We start from the raw sequence: 20,420 nt of genomic DNA on the forward strand, positions 1-20,420 counted from the left end.
CGCTAGTGTGAAAGTACCCTTACTAATGTATTGTTATTTGCTTCCTTCGCTGGCTGGATTCATTTTTCCATCACATTATACACTGCTCGTTTCCATAGTTACAGACCACCCTGCAATCCATCAGAGGTGGTCGTGCTTGCACCATGGGTGCACACATAGGATGGTGCTTTTTCCTATATTGTGCAAGCACAACCACCACTGCTGGATTGCAGGGTGGTCTGTAACTATGGAAACGAGCAGTGTATAATGTGATGGAAAAATGAATCCAACCAGCAAAGGAAGCAATATGGATAATAACAATACATTAGTAAATGCCTTGTATTAACTTTCTCTACATGATAAATGCCGCTTAGGGGACTTTCACACTTGGGCGCTGTCATCTGGAAAAACGGATCCAGTGTTTATTTTATTTTTTGCAATTTTAAAGGTCTGCGCATGCGCAGACTGGAACACCGGATCCGTTTTGCCGGAACACTTAATGCCAGATTCGGCACTAATACATTTCAATGGAAATGAAAGCCGTATCCGGCATGTGTTCAGGATTTTTGGCCGGAGAGAAAACTGCTGCAGTATTTTCTCCGGCCAAAAAACGTAAGAGGGACTGAACTGATGCATCCTGAAAGGAATGCTCTCCATTCAGAATGTATTAGTATAAAACTTTTTCCGGTATTGAGCTTTTTCCGGTATTGAGCTCCTATGACGGAACTCAACACTGGAAAAGAAAAACACTGGTGTGAAAGTACCCTTAATGAAGTGAGACAACCCCTTTAAGTTTACTTTCACACTAGCGTTATTCTTTTCCGGTGTTGAGTTCAGTCACTGGGGCTCAATACTGGGAAAAAACATATCAGTTTTATCCTAATGCATTCTGAATGGAGAGCAATCCGCTCAGGATGCATCAGTTCAGTCCCTCTTACGTTTTTGGGCCGGAGAAAATACTGCAGCATGCATCCTGAACACTTGCCGGAATGCCGGATTTCCATTGAAATGCATTAATGCCGGATCCGGCCCCAAGTGTTCTGGCAAAACGGATCTGTTCTTCCCGTCCGCGCATGCGCAGACCATTACATTTGTGAAAAAGCCGGAATTAGACTTACCGGTAATTCAGTTTCCACGAGATCACCACGACGGCTACAAGGAGATTGACCCCTGACCTCTGTAGGGGCAGGAACAGAGAGAGGGTTTAAATCCCCCCCTCCCACCACCAGCACCAGTGTGTCCAAAATTACAGAGACAGAAATAAGTGGTGAGAACAGAAAATTAATGAACCGAGAGGGTATTACTTCATAACCTCCCAGGTAAGACTAAGGAAGGGTAGGGAATATATGTGCCGTCGTGGTGATCTCGTGGAAACTGAATTACCGGTAAGTCTAATTCCGGCTTTCCACCTCATCACCACGACGGCTACAAGGAGATATAAAAAATTATAGCTTAGGGGGGGACGACCGCCTGAAGGACCTTACGTCCAAAAGACAAGTCTGAAGTAGATAGGTCTAACCTATAGTGTTTAGTAAAGGTGTGGATGTTAGACCAAGTAGCAGCTTTACAGATCTCCTCAAGAGAAGCTCCGGCCCGCTCGGCCTGGGAGGAGGACATAGCCCGGGTAGAGTGAGCTCTCAAATTTGGGGGGCACGACAGACCTTGGGACTCATAGGAGATGGAAATAGAGTCCTTTATCCACCGTGCTAAGGAGGACCTGGAGGCTTTTTGACCCTTATTCTTACCTGAGAATAAGACAAACAGGTTGCTGGATTTGCGGAAACCTTTTGATACCTCGAGATACCGTAAGACCGAACGTCTTACATCTAGAGAGTGGAAGCTAGATTCCTTAGTATTAGAGGGATTACTGCAAAAGGAGGGTAAGACTATCTCCTGGTTACGGTGGAAATCTGATACCACTTTTGGCAAAAAACCCGGATCTAACTTAAGAATGATTCTGTCATCGGTGATACGGAGATAGGGTTCCTGTATCGATAGTGCTTGGATCTCGCCTAGCCTTCTTGCGGACGTGATGGCCACCAAGAATGCAGTCTTAAGCGATAGATGTTTGGTGGAACAACTAGATAGGGGCTCAAACGGAGCAAGAGTCAAGCCAGTGAGTACCGTATTGAGGTCCCAGTTGGGGATCCTAGATTTTAGAGAGGGACGTAGTCGGGAGGCAGCTCTCATGAATCTTTTAATCCAGCGATGACTGGCTAGGTCTTGATCAAAGAAGCAGGCAAGTGCCGAGACCTGTACCCTCAGGGTAGAGGGTCTAAGACCTAATTCAAGCCCCTGCTGGAGGAAGTCCAAGATTTTCAAAAAATTTGGCGGCTCTAAATTTGGGGCAGGGTTGCCCATCCAGGTACAGAATCTCTTCCAGATCTTTAAGTAAATTGAGAAGGTAACCTTCTTTCTACTCGCTTTTAGGGTGGCTATCACTCGGTCTGAGAGCCCCTGGGACCTCAACCACTGGACCTCAGGATCCATGCTGATAACCTGAGGAAGCTCGGATCTGGGTGTAGGATTGGCCCCTGGTGAAGCAGGTCCCTCCTGGAGGGAAGAGGCCATGGATCCTCTACTGATAGATTTTTTAAAGAAGAGAACCAGCTCCTTTTCGGCCAATAGGGGGCTATTAGAATTAGTGTCGTATCTTCTAGGTAGAGTTTCTGGATTATCCTGGGAAGTAGAGGCAAAGGTGGGAATGCATAACTGAGATCCCAGTCCCAATGAATCGTCAGCGCATCCAGCGCCCAGGGATTGTCCCGTGGGTTTAGCGAACAGAACGTTGGTACCTTCGCGTTCTTTTTGGAGGCGAACAGATCCACTTGTGGGGTGCCCCATCTTTCTGCCAAAACCTGAAATACTTCTTGATTCAGGGACCACTCGGTATGATCTATTGACTGGCGACTGAGATAGTCTGCTTCTACGTTCAGTATTCCTTTTAGGTGAATTGCGGAGATAGAACTCACATGGGATTCTGCCCAGTTGAAGATCTTTCTTGCAATAGACATCAGTTTCTCCGATCTCGTACCTCCCTGGTGAGAGAGATAAGCCACCGTCGTCGTGTTGTCTGAAAGGATCTTTACGTGCTGACCCACCAGAAGGGTCTCTGCAGCCCTCAGGGCTTTCCAGACTGCTTCCAGCTCTCTGAAATTGGAGGACTGAGAGCGGATTGTTGGACTCCAGGAACCTTGGAACAAATGATCTCCTACTTTCGCTCCCCATCCTTTTCCGCTTGCATCCGTGAGTACTTGAATGTAGGGAATCTTCTCCCAGGCAACTCCTAAGGACAGATTGCTTGTGCTTCTCCACCAATTCAGGGAGGTCTTCACCGCTAGGGGAATCAGAACTTTGTGATCCAAGGAGGACTGTTGTTTGTTCCAAGTTCTGAGAATCCATGCTTGGAGGGATCGGAAGTGGGCCTGACTCCATGAGACGGACATGATACAAGACGAGAGAAGACCCAGGAGGCTCATAGCTTCCCTTATGGGACATGACCTCCTGTTCTGGAAACGTCGAGCCTGTAATTGAAGGTTTTTGACCTTGTCTGGTGGAAGGAAGGTATGCTGGGTTCGGGAATCCAGGATGACGCCCAAGAACTGGATAGTGCTGGAGGGCACCAGGTTCGATTGGTTTGTAGGTCTGTTCTGAGTTTGTTCTCCGAATTCCCAATTAGTAGGAAATCGTCCAGGTACGGTATAATCACCAGACCTTTGTGTCTCAGGGAGGCCACCATCTCGACTACCAGCTTTGTAAACACTCTGGGTGCAGATGATATCCCAAAGGGGAGGGCCGTAAACTGGAAGTGATGAGTTACTCCCTTGAGGTCCTGGATGGCGAACCTCAAGAACCTTTGTGACTCTGGATGAATTGGGACGTGATAGTAGGCGTCCTGAAGGTCTACTGAGCACATCAGGGCGTTCCTCCCTATTAACGGAATCAGGGACTTCAGGGATTCCATCCTGAACTTCTGATAAATGACAAACTTGTTCAGGGCTTTCAAGTTTATAATTGTGCGGAATGAGCCCTCTTTTTTCTCTACCAAAAACAGGTTCGAATAGAACCCTTGCTTTTGCTGTGTTGACGGGACTTGTACTATCACGTTCGTCGCCAGAAGACCTTGGACCCCTTGCAGAATCTTTTTGCGCACTTTGGGGGAACTTGGGTTGGTGACAATAAAGCGGTTTGGGGGAGATGAAGAAAGTTCGATGTGGTACCCGGATTTTATTATGTCCCGAACCCAAGGGTTCCGGGTAATGGACTCCCAAGGAGTCAGAAAATTCTTCAATCTCCCCCCAACTCTGGCGTCACTGCTTGTCCGAGGGCTTATTCTGGGAGGAGGAGGGGTTGCTCCTACCCCTGCCCCCTTTTGGGTAACTCCAGCGTCCTGACTTCCCTTTATCCTTAAAGGGTCTATTCTGGCTGGTGGGGGCCCGAAAAGGATATCTCCTTTTATAGGGTCTCTCCTCTGGGAACCCCTTTTTTTTGTCCGCCGCTTTCTCCAGGATACGGTCTAGGACGGGCCCAAAGACATATTCCCCCGAGAACGGGATGGAGCATAGTTTCATCTTTGATGTGTTGTCGCCTGACCAGCTCTTCATCCACAGGGCCCGGCGGGCCGCATTAGAGAGCCCTGCATCCTTTGCCGCAAATCTGACAGACTCGGCTGAGGTGTCTGCCATAAATGCTGTGGCGGATTTCAATAGGGGGAGGGACCTTAGGATCTCATCCCTGGAAGTATTATCTCTGATGTGAGATTCCAGTTCCTCTAGCCACAGCCTCATGGATCTTGCCACTGAGGTAGCTGCGATGTTTGTTTTTAAAGTGAACATCGCCGCTTCCCACGATTTTTTTAGGGGGATCCATGGGATCGCGCAGCTGAGAAGTGTCTTCGAACGGCAAGGCAGTCTTCTTATTGACCTTTGCGACTTGAATGTCGACCTTTGGTGTTTCACTGAAAATTTTTGCTTCGCTTGAGTCAAACAATAGCCGGTTCTTAAAGGACCTGGACACCCCCAACCTCTTTTCCGGGTTGGACCACTCGTCAAGTACCATATCTCGTATGTTCTCGTTTATTGGGAACACCCGGGTCTTTTTAACCCTGAGTCTCCCAAACATCTCATCCTGGACCGAGTGGGCTCTAGGGGTTTCTTCGACCCCCATAGTGGCCCGGACCGCCTTTAGAAGATCTGGCATCTCATCCAATGAAAAGCAGAATCTTCTATCTGATTCCGAAGTATCAATATCAGAGGAGGCCCCCTCGTCCTCCCAGGCTCTAGATGATGAGGCGTCTTCCTCTATCATCTCCGGGTCTGATAAGGAAGGAGATGGACCCCTACGTCTTTTTGGTGGAGGTGCATCCCTGGGTGAAGGCATCTGGGATAAGGAGGTTCTTACTTCCTCATGGATCATGGACCTTAATTCGTTAAAGAAGGAAGGTTGTTCTTCAGCGATAACGCTAGAGATGCAGTCTTTGCAAAGCTTTTTGCGATAGTCGTCCGGAAGCCGTTTAAGGCAGGACACACACTTTGACTGTTTTCTGATTTTTTTCTGGGCCTCCTTAGCGACCTGGGAAGAATAACCCCCATTAGCCATCTAGGTATGCATGGAACTAACAGACAGAAGCCCCAAGCCAGAGAAGTGGAGGAGGAGGAACAGGCAACCTGGTACAGTGTCTAGGAACAAGTAACAGGGTGGAACAAAGCGCTTCCCCACAGGGGAACTTACTGCAGGCGGCACAGAAGGGTCTCCAGGGGAGCGGGGTTCGGTCGACATGACTGCACGCTGCTCCGATGTACGCCGGTACACTGAGACATTCGGCACCGCTGGCGCCGAAAATTTGAATGTGAGACGCCTCTGAATGACGTCACTTCCCTCGTCCACCGGAAGTGACGTCTGCCGCTTTCCTGAAGCGCTTAGGCGCGCACCCGGCGATAACCAAACAGGCCCGGCGGGAGACGCGACCCGGGAGCAGGCTCACATATCGTAATGGAGCGAGTCCTCCCTCCTTCACCCCTGCCCAGCGTTAGTACGAGGACCGCAGGAGGGCAGGGGGAACACCCGGTAGGTGTCAGGATGTTACATTCTCTTCATCTCCCCGCAGGGAGACTCTCTCTGCCCCTGTCCTCTGTAGGGACAGGAAACACTGGTGCTGGTGGTGGGAGGGGGGGATTTAAACCCTCTCTCTGTTCCTGCCCCTACAGAGGTCAGGGGTCAATCTCCTTGTAGCCGTCGTGGTGATGAGGTGGAAAAATAAATACCGGATCTGTTTTTCCGGTTGATAACCGGACAGATGGATCCGTTATTGCAATACATTTGTGAGACGGATCCGCATCCGTCTCACAAATGCATCCGTTTGCGTCCAGATTGCCGGCCCGGCGACGGAACTGCCTGCCGGAATCCTCTGCCGTAAGTGAGAAAGTCCCCTAAGGGCTCTTTCACACTTGCGTTGTCCGGATCCGGCGTGTACTCCACTTGCCAGGATTACACGCCGGATCCGGAAAAACGCAAGTGTACTGAAAGCATTTAAAGACGGATCCGTCTTCAAAATGCTTTCAGTGTTACTATGGCAGCCAGGACGCTATTAAAGTCCTGGTTGCCATAGTAGGAGCGGTATACTTACAGTCCGTGCGGCTCCCAGGGCGCTCCAGAATGACGTCAGAGCGCCCCATGCGCATGGATGACATGCCATGTGATCATGTCATCTATGCGCGTGGGGCACCCTGACGTCACTCTGGAGCGCCCCGGGAGCCGCACAGACGGTAAGTATGCTGCTCCCCCGCTCCCCACTACACTTTACCATGGCTGCCAGGACTTTAGCATCCCGGTAGCCATGGTAACCATTCAGAAAAAGCTAAACGTCGCATCCGGCAATGCGCCGAAACGACGTTTAGCTTAAGGCCGGATCCGGATCAATGCCTTTCAATGGGCATTAATTCCGGATCCGGCCTTGCAGCAAGTCTTCAGGATTTTTGGCCGGAGCAAAAAGCGCAGCATGCTGCGGTATTTTCTCCGGCCAAAAAACGTTCCGTTCCGGAACCGAAGACATCCTGATGCATCCTGAACGGATTTCTCTCCATTCAGAATGCATTAGGATAAAACTGATCAGGATTCTTCCGGCATAGAGCCCCGACGACGGAACTCTATGCCGGAAGACAAGAACGCAGGTGTAAGGGTACTTTCACACTTGCGTTGCTTGATTCCGGCAGGCAGTTCCGTTGCCTGAACTGACTGCCTGATCAGGCAAATTGTATGCAAACGGAAGTCATTTTTTCTGACTGATCAGGCATTTTTCAGACTGATCAGGATCCTGATCAGTCAGAAAAATGCCTGATCAGTCAGAAAAATGCATTGCAATACCGGATCCGTTTTTCCGGTGTCATCAGGCAAAACGGATCCGTTTTTTTTTTTTTTTTTTCATTTTTAAAGGTCTGCACATGCGCAGACCAGAAGGACGGATCCGGCATTCCGAATGCCGGATCCGGCACTAATACATTCCTATGGAAAAAAATGCCGGATCCGGCATTCAGGCAAGTCTTCAGTTTTTTTCACCGGAGATAAAACCGTAGCATGCTACGGTTTTCTCTTTTGCCTGATTAGTCAAAACGACTGAACTGAAGACATCCTGATGCAAACTGAACGGATTACTCTCCATTCAGAATGCATGGGGATATGCCTGATCAGTTATTTTCCGGTATAGAGCCCCTGTGACGGAACTCTATGCCGGAAAAGAAAAACGCAAGTGTGAAAGTACCCTAAAAGAGCCACTCAATTTACGTCTAGTACCTGGAAACCTAATCTTACTTGGGAGAGTGAGGCACATAAAGTCAGCCCTCAGTACAATGGACATTTACATAGCTGCTCCCTGCGCACTTCCAGCAAACACACTGGAGCCCCAGCTCTGCAGGGAGTAAACGTCACCAACTATGTCAAAATGTACTCACTTCGATCCCTCGTACGTCACGGATAGCCCCGCCCACCCTTGGACGTGATGACGTCTCGAATGAGCAAAAGCGAAAAAAAAAAGTCATCCTTGGCTATAAAGAGCTTGAGCGATGTGCACCGCAAGCCTGAGTGTGGGGCGTGGCTGAAGCGATAAACCAATCAGCGTCGCGGGTTTCGTTTCGTACGCCAGAAAGCAAGTTAGGCTGCGTTATACAAAACCCTCTGCTCGGCTACGAGTCGGAAGGGGAAGAGGGACTGAGTGAGGAAGATGGCGGCTCTTAGTGAGGAGGGGAGCTACGGGCTGTCCTGCGAGAGGGGGTCACAGGACCAGACAACCGTGCTTCACGTTAAACTCACTGAGACCGCCTTCAGAGCCTTGGAGAACTACCAGAACACTAAGGTAAGTGACCGCGAGGGCACCTTAAAAAGTGAGGTGCTGTGTGCACTGACCCCCCTAAAATGCCTGTGCTGTGTGACAAGTTAGTGGGGGCACCTTGCAGTGTTGGGGGGCCCCTCAGGGGTCCTGGGACAGGTGCTGAGCCGACGTGACTCCCTGTTGTGTGAACCAGCTGGTCCCTGGTCTCCCAGGTACACAGGGCAGTGCTTGTAAGGAGCCAGTCACTTTCAGTCTAGCCCCAGCCTTGATAGCAGCCATGTCCCCCACCTGCTTCCCTTCAGGTGTCAGTCCTGTAAAGTCTGGGAAGTTTTACTGCTGTTCCTCAGAGAAGACTCCATATTGTATCTTCCCCCATTGGAGACATGGCCGCACTTTCTAAGTGCCCTGGAACTTCCCATTCCTGTAATTACTCTCTAGTGTGACCGGCCTTCTGGAAACTTTTCAGATCTTCCATTACATTGTAGGAGAGAGCTGCGGTTGATCGATTATAGGACAGAAATCCTCCTGATCAGTGCACTAACTGGAAGTCCCATATTGATCTGGATGACACCCCTCCCCTCCCCCATTGTAGCAAATTATTAATCATGGCTCCTTAGATCTGTTTAATATGCAATGCAAAATATCAGAATTCTATTTATTTCTAATAATATTTATACAGTTTGCTCCACATTTGCGCAGCGACTATTGCGGTAGGTTTTATGGCTGCCTTGACGGTAGATGGGGTTTTGCTGTATCTGCTGCAGGCGCTGTGGTGTAATATCATGGGCGTTCTGCTCCTACCTGTGTAGAGGAGTTGAGTAAGCTTCTATAAAAGCTGCAGGGTGTCTCCGAATGCTGTGTTGTCAGTCCTATTCACACCATCCCCCCTCCCCTAGTCTAGGAAGAGGAGGGGGGGGGGGGCAGCTAGCTATGGTTTTTAATGATCTGCCCACCTCCTATGGCTTCGTTCACTGGCCACAGCAAATCTTCTTTCTTGTCCTCCACTCTTCTAGGACTACTTTTAAAGTGAATGTATCCAGATTAGTAAAAGTGACAAAAATGTCCTTCAGTTCTAACCAATTCAAATACAGGGCAGTGTAATTTACCATCTGTTCTGGTGACGGTTATCTCAGCGCTGGGATTGGGGTGGTTGCTGCCATTAAGTCCTCCGATGTGGCATGGGGGCTGGCTGGACGTGGGCATTTTGGATAATATGACTTTATTTGGAGTTGTGTTCCCAGGGATAGCTTTTACATAGCAGTGCGGCTTCCAGCGCATAGACGGCTCTGCTGTGCGGTGCCAGCTGGTCTCGCGTTCATTCAGTATATGAAGTTCCAGCTGAAAAGGGGGGAGTTCTGCTGAGCTGTCACTTCTCACTTCTCTAGACTGGGCCTGTGAAGCGTTCTTGCGGCTTTATGGAATCTGGACTGATAAGATTGGGCAGTTTTCCTTGACTTTATTCGCCTTTTTAGTATTTTATGATTTTATTGTGGAAGTTCTATGTAGCTGTTGGGGACATGTTCTGTTACCAAATGAATAACTCATATATATATATATATATATATATTTTTTTTTCATTCAGTCTATACCAGTGATGGCAAACTTTTTAGAGACCGAGTGCCCAAAACCAACAAAGCAGTGCCAACATGGCAATTTAACCTGAATACTACAGTCCCCTATAGTATATCTTCCATGTACTTATCATTTATTATAATAGCCTGCCTACATTGTGCGCTTCCTGTGCTGTTCTTAGTACACCATAGACTCTTTCCAGGGTGTGGGTGCCAAAAGAGAGGGCTCTGAGTGCCGCCTCTGGCACCTGTGCCATAGGTTTGCCACCACTGGTCTTTATGATCACCTGCGATGAACTCGGCACATGGGAAATGCTTAAAGGGGTTCTGCATATTATTTTTTATCTTTTTTAAACTGATCTTTCCTCCAGATAAATCAGCATCTGATTGGCGGCGGTCCGACACCCGGTACCCCTGCCGTTCAGCTGTTTGAGAAGGCAGCGGCGCTGGCCTGGGCGGGCCTAAACTCCATTCAAGTGAACAGAGCTTAGCCCTGCCCAGGTCATTGATACTATCATGACATCACTGGGCCTGCGGTAAATGGCAAGAAGACCACGGCGCTACTGCCCAGTGCTGCTGCCTTCTCAAACAGCTGATCGGTGGGGGTCCAGAGGATAGATTATCAGTTTAAAAGAACTGCAGAACCCCTTTAAATAGCGGCTCCTAAATATAGGCGTTTTGGAATAGATGCCGTCACTTGTGGACAGTGTCAACTGACTCCATATTGCTGGCTGCATGTGTCGGGTTACCGGATTACGGGCAGCCATGTGGGGTCTGCTGCTCCCTGTAACACCGGCTGTGTATTTTTGGAACATTACCTTAGCTACAGGTCACCATTTCACGAAGGCCATGTTCACACAGCAAAATATGCAGAAAAAAAAACTGTCAGATCAGTAGCGTAATTAGCTGCTGAAAACAAGCGAAATATATACGCTGCTGACTCCTCAATCTATCTTACCTCTTTCCGATTGACTTAATTGAGAAATACGTCTCAAATGATTAAAACTTTCTGCTTTTTAAGCTTTTTCTTCAAATGGAAGTTTTCTATGTAACTACTTTGGATGTAACATCCGAAGCTCATTTCACTCATCAGTATCAGATGGGCGGAGGTCCGACACCAGTGCTGCCTCCTGCTATTTATCTGCTCGCCGCAGTGGTGAGCGGTGTCATTACAAGTATGGCGTCCTCCTTCACTTCTATGGCACAGCACTGTCTGTTACAGTGAACACTACCGAGCTGTCCCATGGAAGTGGATGAGGACGCCGTACTTGTAACTTGTAATTGCACCGCTCACCACTGCGGCGGGCAGGTCAACAGCAGGAGGCAGCACTCGTATGACTGCTGATCACCGGGGGGGATGCTGGGTGTTGGACCCCAGACATTCTGATATTGATGATCTATCAGTAGTAAAGTGGACAACCCCTTTTTAAAGTTGGTTTCCCAAAAAAAACAGCACTTTTATTGCGGCCTCTTCATACAACTGATGCTTGGGGTGCCGGATGTTGGACCCTTACAGATCAGATATTGATGACCTATCCTGATAGGTCATCAATATATAGGATTCCCAGAACACCCCTTTAATACTGTAGCTTTTGATTCCCAACACATTCTGATGCCTCAGGATTAGTTAAAGGGGTTGGTCCATGAACAGCTGCTGTAGTGTGCATGGGTGACCACTGTTCCATTCCCTTCTACTCCGCCGTACTTGACAGTCCCATGTAAGTGAACGACGCTATGGTCACGTGCAGTCGCTGTGTTCACGTGTGGGGATCAGTGGAAGTCCCAGCAGTTGGACCCTCAGGGATCATACATTTGTCACCTACCCTGTGGCTAAGGTCTCCTATTGATGCTGTGAAAAATACATGGTAGTCTCTAACGCACTTCACAGCAAACCAGTCGGCTCTTCAGTACTGACATAAGTAAACCATCTGGGCCAATGTTAAGGGCCTAAAAATGCTGATTCCCATGTGCGCTTGCTATGGGAGACGCGGACTCCGTGTCGGTCTCATCTCCCGGACATATTTAGCCCCTATTCACTCCCCTTCATTGACCCGTGTAAAAAGCAAATGCCTATGTCACTGATTATCTCTTGCTGGCAGTACACGTCCCTGTGTAAACAGTTGATCTACTGATAAAATGTTAAAGGCCGCAGCCATGAATGACCCGATTTTTCATGGGGATGGTTTATTGGGCAATTGTTCCTTAAACCAGTGGCGTTTGGTGCTAGTTACAAGGCCCAAAAGTACCCTATCCATAATTTCTACAACTTTATGCAGTTGAATGTAAGCGGCCATTTCACTTGAGGCTGACTGTAGTGTACTATGGGAGTCCTGACTGGAAGTCTAGAAAATCCGTCCCCATGATTCATGTATCCTCTATCGCAACCTCACCAGTTCTGAAAGATGTACTTTCCCAAGAGATTCATCGACCTGGAACAATTTCCTTAAAGGGACACCATCATCAGAAAGGGGATAGTTTTATTTTTTTACTCCAATATTTATAGACCACTTTTATTTGACAGCCTATCTCAGGGATCAGCGACCTCCGGCACTCTAGCTTTTCTGAAACTACAACTCCTATGGGAGGTAAAAGGACAGCCAAGTAAGGCCTCTTTCACACGAGAGTTTCCTTCCGGATGCAATGCGTGTTGTGAACGCATAGCATCCATGCTGAATCCTGACCTATTCATTTCAATGCGGCTGTGCACATGAACGTAGTTTTTCACAATCTCTGCCTACAAAAAAAATTTACAGCATGTTCTATATATTTTTTTTTTTTGTCCAGCCCCTTAGAAGTGAATGGGCCTTGTGTGAAAAATGTATTAAAATGGATTTCAACACTGAAGGCAATCGCAGACAAAACTGATTGAACTAGCGTACAAAACCATCAGTTTTTTCCAGAACAGATTCTGACGCAATCTGTATCGCTCGTGTGAAATAGGCCTAAATGTGCATGCTGGGAGTTGTAGTTTCACAGCAGCTGTCGTGCCAGAGACTGCTGATTCCTGTGCTGCTGCGGGCAGCACGGTGGCTCAGTGGTTAGCACTACAGCGCTGGGGTGCTGGGTTTGAATCTGACCAAGGACAATATCTGCATGTAGTTCGTATGTTCTCCCTGTGTTTGCGTGCGTTTCCTCCGATTTCCTCCCACACTCCAAAGACATACTGAGAGGAAACTTAGATTGTGAGCCCCACTGGGGACTGCTTAAGGGTCCGTTCGCACATCTGTAGTTCTGGGTCCGTATCCGTTCTGCAATTTTGCACATCCGTAGTTCCGTTCCATAGCCCCGCAAAAAAGAGAACATGTCCTATTCTTGCCTGCAATCCCAGACAAGAATAGGCATTTCCATCATAGGGCCGGCCATGTGCGCTCCGCAAATTATGGAACATAGGCCGGTATCAATGTTTTGCCGATCACAAAACACTTGGTTGGACGTCTGAATGGGCCCTGATGCTATCTGTAAAGCACAGCAGAACATAGTGCTAAAAAAAGTGCATAAAATAAATAAAATCCCATACCTATCTTCTTTGAATGGAGTCTGAAGCACTGCTTCATTCAAAATGTAGTGTAGTAGCAGTGCAGCTTAGCTCCCATTCATTCGGGGGGGGGGGGAGCAGCCATTGACTGGGACGAGCCTCCATAGCATTGCTATGAAAATATTCCTGCCCCCCCTCCCGACACTGGATGTTTTCATCCACGCACGGGGAAAAGCAGCAGTGCAGGGACCAGGAGCTGCACGGGGAGCTAGGTAAGTATATTCAGGGGGGGGGGGGGGGGGGGGGAAGGGGCTGGGATATTGGGGGGCCTTTTTATACTCTTGGATAACCCCTTTAAAACCTATTTTTTCTCAGCAATGCAGGCACATATCAATATGGGACCAATACGGCAGCTGAAGGCATCTAAGTGCACATGTAACAGGTCAGCCAGTGTCATGGGTACAAATCTGCTGACAGATGGCCTTTAAAGGAAATGTGTCACCAATTTGTCAACATTTTTCTGACTGTTAAAACCAAATAGTGACACTTTATTTTTATTCTGTTTTTTTATTTTCTGATTGTAGATTTCTTTTTTTTTTTTTTTTATCCCATTTCCTGAACATTATGGGGGTGGCCATCTTGTCTGAGCTGTTAACAGCAGTTAGAAAGCATAAGAAAATTGCTTTCCGGCAGCACAATGGTCAGGAGAGGACCTCAGTGACTTCTATGGGAGTTTTCTGGACATGCTCTGTGACTTGTGCAGAGGTAATTGTACAAGGAAAGGATAGCTGAGATCTGACAATCACCTACTGTGAATGGTGGATCCTGTCTTAAGTCATTCTAATCCTGCCTGTAATGACCAAAAAGCGGTCGTATCCCATTATAGTCAATAGGGATCTGGCAGTGCTTGGCAGTATCCCGCTATGCCGGATGCAGTAAACTCTGGTAGTTTCTTCCTGCCGGAATATGTGCCTTAGGCCTCATGCACACAACCATTGTTTATTTCATTCCGTGTCCGTTCCGTTTTTTTCGTGATTTTCTGCGGACCCCATGACTTTCAATGGGTTCGTTGAAAACTCGGCTAATGCACTGTTTGTTGTCCGTGATCCGTGCTTCCAGTCCGTCAAAAAAATATAACCTGTCCTATTTTTTTTCACGGAAAACTGTTTGTGGACCCATTCAAGTCAATAGGTCCGTGAAAAAACCCGGAGGCACACAAGATTGTCGCCCGCGTCTTTTTCGTTTTTTTCCTATGATTTACATGGCAAACCTGTCTTAGATTTTATTTTATTTTTTTACTTTCCTTTGTCTGGTGATCCTCCAAAAATAAAGGAAGACACACGGAAACAAAAACTGATCACGGAACCCCATTTTGCGGAACAGAACACAACGGTCGTGTGCATGAGGCCTTAGGGTGTTTCATTTTTCCAAAGATGTGATTTTCATATGACTTTGCTTACGCCCCGAGTCTCAGTGATGTAAAAGATATATGCCAAATTTCAAGAAGATCTGATAATATATGCACACATTGATCACTTTTATTACTACGCTCACTTCTGTACCTAGGTTGGTCAAAAAACGACTTCAGTTTCAGGATCCCAGGGGCTCTGCATCAAGCAAGGTGGATGGCAAAGGCAATATATGCACTTAAATTCTCCTTCACTAAACAGTTGAATATTTCTCAACGAGAATTGAAAGGAATGAAACGGGTTGCACATTTTGTCAGCCTCATATTTGTTCACTTTTTTGCGTGAGGCAATTGTAAGTCGATGGGCTCCAAAGAATGATTTGGATATGTTACAGCTTCGGAGCACTTACCCAGATGCAGACGTAAAAAAAAAGTGCTCTCATAGTTGCTATGAGACACCTTTTTGGTATCTGTCAGAAACAAACATAGGATTGGCTTTTTTGGACGAACGTATTACTCAGGCTGTTAAGGAAAATAGGACTAAAAATTTAGAAACCAAACCTGCAAAGAAAAAGGAAATAAAGATTAGAGGGTAAAAACCTAGTTTTTGACGGAAAAGACCTGAGCCATTTCGTTACTAATAAAACAAAGATTTTCTTTGATTTTGTTTGGGATCCACGACGTGACAGAATACTGCAGTGATTCTCTAAGAAGCCACATGAACGCTCTTAAGGTGGTCAATGATACCGCAGAAAGAGGCATTGTTCTGATAAAGTTTAACGAATCGGTCAGGGACTAACAATAAAAACAATTCTTGTTGAGGGTAGTAGAGTATCACCGAAAAGTCGTCGCCAAGCTAACAAAAGAAGGGATTGCATTGGTCAAAGTTGATATAACACATGTTACTACCTATTAATCTTGGTGTCTAGTTTTTAATATTTTTAGTTTTTGATTTTGTTTTCCCAATAAAAGTAATTAACATTGAAAAATCTTTATTTTGCCTACTTTTACAAAACCAAAGCGTGCAACCTCTAAATATTATCCATCTTGATATTTGGCATATATATCTTTTAAATCACTGAGACTCGGGGCATAAGCAAAGTCGGCAAAAATTTTGCATTACATTTTTTTTCCATTACAAAATGAAACTCCCTAATGTGCTGCATATGTGAACCTAGCCTTATCTGTGTGATGCTCTAATTCAGTCGCTAGTCACCTTCTTTCTGGTCTGAGTGAATGGTCTAACTGAAAGTTGACAGTTTGGTGTGCTAAAAGCCCAAAGTAAGAGAAAATAAAATGCATGGAGTGACTTCACAAAACATCCACTCAGTTTTTATATATAGAATAGTCCTATGGGAGAGGAAAACATTGATGGAAATATCCCTTTAAAGGGGTTGTCTTTGATGCAGATATTGATCTATCGTTTGGATAGATCATCCATTTCTGATCGGTGTGGTCTGACACGTGGGACCCTACAGAGGAGTCGTTTCAGGCACTGCGCAGCCCAAAACAGCTGATTGGTTGGGGTGCGGGGTGTCTGATACTAGTTACCAAGAGGATAGATTTATTGGATACACAATTCAGAATCTACCATATGTCACCTCTCGATAGTAATGGCATATTGGCTATCAGATGGTATCACTCACTCTGCAAAGTGTGACATGGGCTGTGCTCGCATGAAGTTTTCGTCATCTGTTTAAAGTATACAAAAAAACGTATGTGTGAACGGATGCCTCAGATTGATACCATACAGTGGCATCCGTCACCATAGAGTTCCAGTGAAAAAAAATATATATTTATTTAAATGTATGTTAAACAGATGGCAAAAACTTTGTGGACCTACCCTTAGCCTGTCCATTGAGGTTAGTGCCACGTACCTCTAAATTTTGTGTATTTACTGCTAGGGTTGTTGCGGGTATCGAAATTTCGATACCTAATTGTTACTTTTGTTCCGGTATCAATGCTATACTGGGCTGCGCTGCTGCGCAGTCTAGTATCACAGAACATGAGCGCACTGCTGTAAGCACACATGTTCCCTTAGCAGCACAGGGGAGAAGAAAGCAGTCTCTCCCTCCTCCATGTAACGCACTTCCAATAAAGAGAGGGGCGGAGGAGGAGCAGGCGCACTGCGCCACCAATGATGGGAGGACCTTTTGTGGGTTTGGACTTTAAGTTAGCTGGCTACAGAGAGCTGCAGTCATGGATCTCCCTGCACTTACTATTCCTGGGTGCTGCTCCGTTTGCCCGCTGTGGCCCAGTTACTGTCTCCTGCTCCGTATGCTTATTACTACTATCGGAGCAATGGGGAGGAGACATCAGCTCTATGTAGCCTGCTAACTCAACAAAGTCCAAACCCTTGAAAGGTCGTCTAACTTTTAATATAGGAGGCAGGTGTCGGCAGCAGAATCGCATAGCCGGCACCCTGCCTCTGACAGGGAGCTGCGATCAGCGGAAGTTAACACCTCAGGTGTGACACCTGAGGGGTTAACTGCCGCAGATCTGCTGCCGGCACCTGTCTCCTGTATTAAAGGTTAATTATCATTGGTGGCGCAGTGCGCCTGCCCCCCCAGTATTAAAATCATTGGTGGCAGTGGCCACAGGGTCCCCTCCCCTTCTCATTGGTAGCAGTGGCCACAGGGTCTCCCCTCCCCTTCTCATTGGTGGCAGTGGCAGCTTCTGATCGGAGCCCCATTAGTGTGGGCTCAATTGGTTACCATGGCAGCCAGGACGCTACTGAAGCCCTGGCTGCCATGGTAATCTCCCTGCTGCTGTATGTACTATGCCCAGGGCAGCAGGGAGTGTGTGAAGTCCTATTCACCCTAATAGAGATCTATCAGGGTGATTAGGACAAGGGATGAAAAGATCCCAGGTTCTAGCCCCTAAGGGGGGAAATGGTTCTTAAATAAAAAGTGAAAAAATAAAAATGCAAAGTAAAAAAAAGCCAAAGTATAAATTGCCTCCTCTTACAATTTTACGTGAACTATATAAACAATAAACTATCTCACATCGACACGTCTGAAAAGTCCAAACTTTAATATTGAAATATTAAAAAAATCAATGCGGTAAACGCAGAAACAGAGGGAAAAAAATTATAAACTGCGCAATTCACTATATATTTTTTTAAAATGCGTAATGCACGTGGCTTTTTTGGTCTTATTTTTTTTTTTCATGTGGTATCTAGTATCTCAATACTTTTTTTTTTTATGGTATCTAAATCAAATAAAAAATTTGGTATTGCAACAACTGTACCCACAGCTATAACTGATCACAAAGGGTCCCAGCAGCTGATCCTCTGCTGATCCCCAGCATCCCTTGTTTTTTCTGACCTTTTTCCTGCCAAATTTTACAAAATCGGACCTATGTTCAGATACAGTTGAAATGCACGAGGTGTGTCTTTGTTGATTGCGTACTGCGCCGTCTCTAATTTTGGGCTGACCTATGACGGAACAGTCTGAAAAAAGCCAGAGATGTGATGGACGTGCGTGTAGCCGGTCAGATGTGAAGAGTAGACTAGATGCCTGCTCAGTCTTTGCACATAATACTTTGGTGCATGTATTGTGGGCTGCGGTCAGTTACCTCGCTCTGAACACAATAGTGGGTTTTGTCAGAAAACAGTTGTGTGTTTTGATGAGCTCGTATTGCTCGCAGTCATGTTACTGTTCAGCTTGCTGTGCAGCGCTCGCTCTGTGGTCTGTACAAAGTGCACTTGTTGCAGAGCGTTTGCTGTGCCTTTATTACAGGTTAGTGTGCTGTCACTTGCACAGTTTCTGGTTTCTTTAGGGTACTTTCACAAGTGTTTATTCTTTTCTTGCATTGAGTTCCGTCCTAGGGGCTCAATACTGGAAAAGAACTGATCAGTTTTATCCTAATGCATTCTGAATGGAGAGCATTCTGATCAGGATGTCTTCAGTTCAGTCTTTATGCCTTTTCAGGACTGAGATGATACCGCAGCATGCTGCTGTTTTATCTCAGTCTCAAATTCTGGAACATTGAACATTGAACCCCGTTGAAATGCATTAATGCGGATCCAGCCCCAAGTGTTCCGGCAAAACTGAATCAGCATTGCGGTCTGCGCATGCTCAGACCGCAAAAAATGCTGGATCTGTTTTTCCGGATGACACTGGAGAGAAGGATCCGGCATTTCAATGCACTTGTCATACCGATCAGGATCCTGATTCATCTGACAAATGCCATCAGTTTGCATACGTTTTGATGGATCCGGCAGGCAGTTCTGGCGATGGAACTGCCTACCGGAGTCATCTGCCGCAAGTAGTCCCCTAATTTCCCTTTAAATGTGATCATATGACTGGCCTATGAAAGCAAAGTATGTACTCAGGCTCTCGCTTGCCAGGATTAATCAGTGCTGCCTGCCTTGATTAGGGAGGCTTTAATGAATAGAAAAGCAACCTTAGAGACCTAATGCCCCAAAAATCCCACACAGGAAACTGCTCGCTGTGCAATTCTGGTTTTCTATAAAAGGGATCTACTGTTCCTGCTATGAGGTGTCAGTCTGCACCGCCTGCAGGTTTTTATTCACCGGCTGCTTCAAATTCTCAACTAGAAAGTTCTTGTCCTTAATGTTTTTCGTTGGGATTCTTCCATAATCTGAATGGATAACATTTCCAGAGAATCGGGGCCCGCTATTCTTTAGTATTACATACATTTGTTAGTATATGGCTGTCTGGTAGACCTTTCCCGTCGGAGCTTCGGAAGCGGTGATGTTTAGTTTAGCAGACTGTAAAGGAAGAAGGAAATCTTTGGATGGAAGGCAAGTCATTGTGTACTTAAGACGGTGCCTAGCGTCAGGCCCTGGGGGTGGCCCGGTGACCCCTGGTACTCCTGCTCACTTTTGTTCTTCTTGGCTCTTGTTGACACACAGTCAGCTGGGACCTGAGGATGAATTTGTGAAGAGTGATTCACGTCACATAACCGGCATGAAGTCAAGCAGGCTGTTGTCCAACTCGACCCAGAGAAAAGTTACTTGGCTCCCATTTAATGCATGCAGATCAGATTACTGTGGCCGAACAAACAAATTGTCCCAGACAGATCACTTCACACAGTCTGTCGATCAGTAGAATATCAGCCCCGTGCGCCTTACTGGTTTTCTAATCGACTTTAGCATTTGTGTAACTTAAAACAGATATTCTGAAGCTTCTGGGAAGGCTGGGTACACATGGCGCCACGTACAGAACGTTGTCTTCTTACATCTTGTTCACAGCCATAGTTGTTGTAATGTCCCACGTTAAAGCGGTTGATTTATCTTTGAGTAGTGCCATACCTTGCCTGGCACGTATCTTCAGCCAATGACCAGCAATTATCTGGAAAGTGTTTGTTTAAAGGGGTTGTCCGAGGTGCTGCGGCCTCTTCGCACAGCTGATTGTCCACTGTGTCAGCGATCAGACCCCCACTGATCAGATATTGATGACCTAGCCTGAGGCTAGATCATCAATGTTAAAAATCTTTAAAATTTTCTTATGGGAAAAGTCCCAAGTACTTGGTGCAGTCGCTCATAATATTAAAGGGATAATGCCATGAAAGTGATCAGACATCATATAGTACAGGCCAGTCTCTTGCTAACAAGGCTAGAACCAGCGCTGTGGATCCAGAGATCTCCCCACTCGTTGCTCTGGTTCTGCTAGGTTTGGTTCAGCTTGGTAGCTGAGT

General features: G+C 46.7%; 1 protein-coding gene across 1 annotated transcript in view; it reads left to right on the plus strand.

Annotated features, from left to right (window-relative positions):
• Window positions 1-8,158: 8,158 nt before the first annotated feature.
• ELL2 (elongation factor for RNA polymerase II 2) overlaps window positions 8,159-20,420 on the plus strand; it is a 65,396-nt gene continuing 53,134 nt past the window's right edge. The window contains exon 1 of the mRNA XM_044275991.1: window positions 8,159-8,326. Coding sequence (XP_044131926.1) covers window positions 8,195-8,326 — 132 coding nt within the window. The 5' untranslated portion in view covers window positions 8,159-8,194. The remainder of the gene's footprint in view (window positions 8,327-20,420) is intronic.

The sequence above is a fragment of the Bufo gargarizans genome, chromosome 1 (genome assembly GCF_014858855.1).
Source record: "Bufo gargarizans isolate SCDJY-AF-19 chromosome 1, ASM1485885v1, whole genome shotgun sequence".
NCBI lineage: Eukaryota > Metazoa > Chordata > Amphibia > Anura > Bufonidae > Bufo > Bufo gargarizans.